Source organism: Eptatretus burgeri, chromosome 15 (genome assembly GCF_056783735.1).
Source record: "Eptatretus burgeri isolate ZD-2024b chromosome 15, Ebu_testis_v1, whole genome shotgun sequence".
Lineage (NCBI taxonomy): Eukaryota > Metazoa > Chordata > Myxini > Myxiniformes > Myxinidae > Eptatretus > Eptatretus burgeri.
The window spans coordinates 23,966,865-23,973,896 of NC_140975.1; the positions used below are offsets into that span (position 1 = coordinate 23,966,865).

Here is a 7,032-nt window from a genome sequence, read left to right on the forward strand (position 1 = left end):
CTCAGTAACCGCTCGATGGACACAAAGTCCGACCAGCGATAGCCAAGGATTCTCCAAAGAAACCTGGTCTCAAAGGAGTTAAGTTTCAGTCACAGATCCCTGGTCAGAGTCCACGTCTCACATCACAAGACTGGAAGCACCAAGGATTAAAAGATTTGGACTTTCATCCTCCTGCAGAGCTACCAACAGCGCCACACCCCATGATCCAGTGAATCCATGACTCCACTTGCCCGACTCAGACGTCTATTGACCTCTGGCTCACAACATGTGGAGACATGAATATCACTGCCAAGGTAAGTTAATCTCTGCATGACCTCAACATCCTCATCACAAACAGGTACAGACAAGAGAGCAGCATCCAAGATGCCATTGAAAGCCTGGATCTTATTTTTGACCCAGGAAACCCGTAATCCCAGCGGCTCCGACTCCTCATTCAGCACGGCGAGAGCCCCCAAAAGGATATCCACAGTTTCCGCAAAGATGACTGCATCATCTGCAAAATAAAGGTCAGCGATCTTGACATTCCCAAACTATGCATGGCATCTTGATCTCTCCGACATCCTCCCTAGAATCCAGTCCATACAAATGCTGAAAAGTGTGGGGGCCAGTCCACACCCCTGATGAAGTCCAGTAACAAGCAGAAATAAGTCGGAGATTGTTTCCACACATCTCACAGCACTCTCAGTCCCAGAGTATAGTTCAGACATCAGATTGATCAGTTTTGGTGGTACCCCACGAAGACCAACAATCCTCCAGTTTTATGCCTCAACTCCCTGTTTTATGCCTGGGGAGGGGGGGGGGGGAATTGGTCTCCACAATTCATTATTTCACTGTTACTATGACAGAACCTTTGTTTTTGATTCAGAACTTAATATATACTTTTAAATCAGAAAATAAAAAGAAATGGCAGTGATAAAATTATTGACATCCTCGATTTAATATTTGGTGGCACAACCTTTGGACAAAATAACTGCTGCCAAATGCTTCCTTTTACCATGAATGAGCTTCTTCACTTCTCTACTGGTAGTTTGACCAAACACTCTTCTTGTGCAAACTGCTCCATTTCTCCCATACTTGAAGGGTGCCTTCTCCCAACTGGTGATCTCCCCACAGGTGTTCAATGGGATTTAGATCTCGACTCATTGCTGGCCACTTCAGAACAGTCCAGTGTTGTGTTTTGAACCATTCCTGGGTGCTTTTTGAAGTGTGTTTGGGGTCATTGTCCTGCTGCAAGACCCATGACCTTCGATGCAAACCCAGCTTTCTGACATTGGGTTGAACATTGTGCTCCAAAATGCCTTGGTAATCTCCTGATTTCATGATGCCGTGCACACATTCAAGGCACCCAGTGCCAGAGGCAGCACAGCAACCCCAAAACATCAATGAACCTCGTCCATGTTTGACTGTAGGGAAGGTGTTCTTTTCTTTAAAGGCTTCATTTTGTTTTCTGTAAACACAGATGATGTGCTTCACCAAAAGCTCGAATTTAGTCTTATCTGTCCACCGGACATTCTCCCAGAAGGATTTTGTCTTGCTCAGGTGTGTTTTGGCAAACTTCAGTCGGGCTTTCTTATATCTCGCTCTCAGCAGTGGGGTCCTCCTGGGTCTCCTACCATGGAACCCCCTTTCATTGAGTTGGTGACAGATGGTGCAAGTTGAAACTGTCGTACCTTGTGTCTGAAGGTCAGCTTGAACCTGTTTGGCAGTTGATCGAGGTTCTTTCTCCACCATTCTAACAATACTTCAATCTTCGATCAAGTTTTCTCTTGCAGCCACAACCATGGAGGTTGGCTGCAGAACCATGGGCCTCAAACTTCCTGATAACATTATGTATGGTGGACACAGGAACATCAAGGTCTCTTGAGATGGATTTGTGGCCTTGAGATTGTTCTTGCTTGGCTACAATCTTGTGTCTGACCTCCTCAGACAATTCTCTGGTTTTCTTTCTTTTATCCATGCTCATTGCTGTTCACGCAGTGACACAAAACAGCAGAATGACGCGGGGGGGGGGGGGGCGGGGGGCGCGTCTGGATAGGAGATGGTAGAAGACAAAGTTTCTGGCAAATCTCGACTGATTCTGCGACAGGTCCAGACAACATCAGTGCATGTGCCCTGAAAACCTGCTCTTGCTGCTCTTGCTCATCCTCTTTCTACTCTGTTTACTCTGGAGTAGGTTTCATCTGCCTGGAAGTTAGCCAATATCACTGCAATACATAAGCATTGTGCAAAAACAGATCCTCTGAACTGCAGGCCGATTAGCTTGTATCCAATCATAAGCAAGTTCATGGAATCTGTCCTTGCAGTTGAGATGAAACCCTTCCTTTTTTTACAATGGTGTGATATCAGATCATCAGTTTGGTTTCATCATTCCAACTTGGACATCCCTTGGACTCTCCCAACAATGAATGGAGACCTTCAATGTCAGACATGAGATCAGGGCCATCTCTCTGAACATATCTCGAGCTTTCAATGCAATGTGGAATTTCGCCATGCTCTCCAAACTCTCTGTTTGTGGAATCCAAGGCCAACTCCTCTCTTGGAGGACTGACTTCCTCCACTCTCATAGCCAACGTGTGGCTCTCAATGGAACCCTTTCTTATCCTCTCCCTTTCAAGGCTGGAGTACCACAAGGCAGTGTCCTCAGCCCCTATTTTATTCCTAATCTTCATAAATGATCTCACTGACTCTCTGGAAAATCCTCTTTATATCTTTGCTAATGACTAATCTGCAGTGACATTGCTCATCCTTCAGACAGACAGCAGCTGTCTCTTTCCTCTCCTCAGACCTGGACAAAATCACAAACTGATCAAACACTTGGAATATGTCTTTCAACCCTGAGAAATCCCTCACACTCACTCTCTCTTTGAAACACCATACCGCAAACTCTTCTATCTACTTTCTCAACAAACCTCTCGAAGAGGTTCATTCACTCAAACTCTTGGGTCTCACTCTCAGCCATGATCTCTTTTTGGCAAGCCACATTTCAAAAGAGGCCTCCAAAGCCAGACTGGGCATCCTCCGTCATGCAAGGTCATTCCTTGGCACACCTGAGCTCATATCCACCAACAAGGCTTTCATCTGCAGCTCGATGGAAGACTGCTCTCCCTTCTGGACTGGCTCCCCTGCCTCACATCTTGCTTAGCTTGATGCTGTGGAAACAAAGGCCTTCAATATCATTGGAATCTCTCATGATGAAGCTGAGTCTATGGGCCTATCACTTCACCATCGCCAACAAGTCAGTAGTCTCTCTGTCTTCCTCCACCTCCTTCCTGGTCTTGCACCCTTTGCCCTCTCCGTACTTTGTCCCCCCACCTTCCAAGCATCTGCAGGATGCACATAGTCCACCAACAACCCCCTCCTCATGAAACTGCCTAAATCCAGAATCACTGCTCACCTCTACTCATTTATTCCTCTTTTTTCCAGCCTGTGGAAGCAACTTCCATACTCTCTTCAATCTCATTCTTCCCTCCAGGTCTTCAAGGCGGCTGTTCACCACCATCTCAAGTCATCCTCCATCCAAAATCATGATCTTTTCTACACCCGTTAAACCACCCCACACCCTTCCCAAAAATTTGCTACTGTATCCATGTTGTCCACCCTTTGCATTCTCCCTTACTCCTTGTTGTTACCTGTATTATTGTGTCATCGGTCTTCCATGAGCCTAGAGCATGTATATCTATATATAAAAATTCCAACTGCAGGAAGAGGTCCACGGACACAGTTTGGCACCAGATATGGATGGGAGTTGGCTCACTAGGAGCTGTTCTGCCCTACCTTTACACCTCCCAAGAATATGCCTACCTGGCAGTCAACACATTTGATCATTGAAGGTTTTTTTGTGCACCAAGTCAAGGTTTATGGAAGAGCTCAAGCACAGAACCGATCAGGCCCCAACATAACAAAATAAACTAGAATGGCACTTGGAAGAGTACATACCTCCGCCAGGCTGAACAGTTTATGTTTTGGATCGCACTAATAGGCCAGATCTGCATTCGGACCTTAACCAAAATCTAATCGGCTTGTTCTTGCCATCGGACCAACTCAGCCATCAAGTTTTGTGATCATAAATCCACAACTTTTTGAGATATTTTGCTATATATCGTTTTGACCCAATTTCTTAATGGTGAAGAATCGCTTATAAAAATGTAAATATTATCGTACCCAGATCGTACAAGTGGTCTTGTTTTCTTGGATCTCCTTTGACATCAGGTTACACTGCTCGCTACCTCAGAGCATCCTGTTATTTGCTTATGCAATTATATTTGAGTGTTGAGCAGATTATCGCTTTCTCAATATGTCCCCATTTTCTGGACACAAGATATGGCATCAAGGCGTGAAGATTTATATCCTCCTCAAATATATCCAGCCATGTAATGTCATGAAAGGCCCTAAGTCCTGCGAGTTGAACATTTTCTAGATAGTTCTCTCTGTCCTGCATATTAAACCATTATGGTGAGTTGGAGCTTCCTGCTTATTCAGATTGGGAAGTGCATGATGACCACCAATGAATGTCTTTTTTTGGAAAATCTTGAGACCCACTGTCAATCACAAATACCTTCATCAGTATAGTACAGTTGGAGAGAGGAAGAGACATACATGACTACTGCAAGTTAATAGCAATGAAGCAACAACAAAAAAAAACTCAAATGAGAAAAGAAATGCTTTAAAGTTTAAGGAAAGATTATTTTATTCAAATCCAATATACAGGTGTAAAACCATAGTTTAAAGTTGGGTCCTTTATGCTCCTAAATAATATTTTGTTCACCTGAAATGGAAGATAAAACCAACTCATCACCACAATTTCCTTCAACATTAATGATTTAAATTCCCATCGAAGTTGTTCAAACCTGAATAATTTGCAGTGTCCTTTCGTGACACAATGGTTTTGAATTGGACCAATGGTTAGAGCGTCTGCTTCGAGTCGAGAAGGTCGGCACAGTTCGAGGTCCAAATGTCACGGAGGAATTTGTTAAAAGATAAAACGCAAATACAAAAATGAATTCTGAACACTTCAACAAAAGGCATCTGAAACGATCACGAGCAAGGGAGATTTAAAAGACTATTTTAAAACTAAACAGTGCTGCATTTGTGGAAATGGATTTACCAAAAAGGATGGGAAAAGGAGAGATGATTGTCGCATAGCAGTATAACAGGAGAATATAAAGTGTGTTACTTACAACTCTTGTGTTACAAATCTAAAGGTGAAACAAACTGAATTTATTCCAGTCTTTCTCCATAACCCCATTTCCCATTGTGAAAACATAACCTTGTCCACTTTTCATTGATAAAGTCCATTGATTATTGAGTACGCAGACGCAGACCGGCACTATATCCCTAACAGACACTGGTATTCCATTTTAAGAATAACTAATAATTCAGATGTGTTAAAAAAGACTTGCTCTGGCAAACAATAAATATTTCAAATCAGATGAATACAGTCAACTAGAATGGAACTCGGTTGAGAGCATACCTCCCTCCACCAGGCTGAACAGTTTACGTTTTATATCCCGCCGAGAGGCCGGGTCTGCATCCGGACCTGAACCAAAATCTAATCAGCTTGTTCTTGTCACCTACCCAACTCATCCACCAAGTTTGGTCATAATCCATCCATAACTTTAAAAAATATCATGCCATATATCGTTTTTCACCCCATCTCTCAATGGTGAAGAATCACTCACAAATCAAAAACATTCTCCTATCCAGATCCGGATCATCACCAAAATTAAATCAATTCATCTTTGTCACTTACCCAACATGTCCACCAAAATTTCGTCCTAATTTGTCCATAACTTTATGAGATCCTGCTCACAATCAAACAGACAAACACAACCTCCACCCACCTTCAGTGGTGGAGTTAATTATTTAAAGATTTTCCTTTTTACTCATGTGCTCCATGTATTCAATTTTTCTTGCACCACAATGTTATGCAGTTATCTCTACAAAAGTTAGAAATCTCTGTATATCGAGTAAGATGGTCGATTTTAGGTGTAAATTGGAAAACGATATGTTGTTTTCTTGAAACAAGTAACCAACCACAGATCCAAGAGCATTGGGACTGAAGGGTTGCCGGTTTTTAGGATGAAAGACCAAGAATCGAAGGATTTTGGACTGTTTTTGACAACTGTACAAATATGTATAGACCCAAGCGATACGAGTGCTCCTGTACCTAAGTAACAAAGGAAGGCTATTTAAATGAAGGTGAAATTAGAAGTGATCGAGTGATAGGAGTCATGAACATTTGCCATCTGAGCGATTGGACTTCGACTATGCCCACGTTACAAGCGATTCGTTTTTATCTCAAAATTATAATTTTGGCTTGAAAAATTAGCAGTTTTAAGGTAAAACCAGATTTTAGGATCCCGGATTTGTGGCTTGAGACCTGTACCTTATTATGAACATCTTCATTCATTTCGTGTGTAGCCACTGGCTGCTGGTTTCAGCATCGCTGGGAGCATGGCCATGCTGCTGATGCAATGCCCCCCCCCCCACCTTTCAACCTTTCTTACTCACCATGTAAGGCCAGAATATTATCAAGATTGTTTACTGGCTGATTGTTTACTGTGAGATAAAATTATGCATAATTATTTATACTACCCGTGTTAATAAAAAATAGATCCCGATGTAGGATAATGTTAAAACAATACATTAGCGAAATAAATATGAGTTTTCTTACAAGGAACTATGACACAGGAGGAGGCAATTCGGCCCATCAAAGCTGCACTGGTATTACTTACTTATGGTTGTTTATCCATATTCTATCCTTTTTAAATGCTGAGCATCAAGCAATCAAGCAAGAAAGCAGCACATACCATTCTTTAAGTCTTTGATACTGATCAGCCAGGTTTCCAACCACCGACATCCGGACTCGGAACCATTACACCATCGGGTCTGGTCGTGATTTGACAAGACTCGTTATTTAATCAGGATAACCAGACCGATAACTGGTCATTCAATAACAAACTTTCTTAATACAAGTCCCATTCTAAATTATGTTGATTAAATGAGGTTTTATATGCACATAACGAAAAAAGT

At 42.4% G+C, this 7,032-nt stretch overlaps 1 protein-coding gene across 8 annotated transcripts in view; it reads right to left on the reverse strand.

The window, feature by feature from the left end:
* Nucleotides 1-4,665: 4,665 nt before the first annotated feature.
* The window catches only part of TTC8 (tetratricopeptide repeat domain 8), a 47,808-nt gene continuing 45,441 nt past the window's right edge, over nt 4,666-7,032 (reverse strand). For 5 of the 8 annotated variants that reach the window (XR_015051887.1, XR_015051888.1, XM_085858020.1 and 2 more), the window contains one exon: nt 7,027-7,032. This exon is cut by the window's right edge and continues 138 nt beyond it. Coding sequence is in view for 3 of the 8 variants with exons in the window: in XM_085858018.1 (XP_085714144.1) it covers nt 6,966-7,032 (67 nt within the window). In the remaining 5 variants the exon portion in view is untranslated. The other 3 variants (XM_085858016.1, XM_085858015.1, XM_085858018.1) reach the window with 2 other exon arrangements.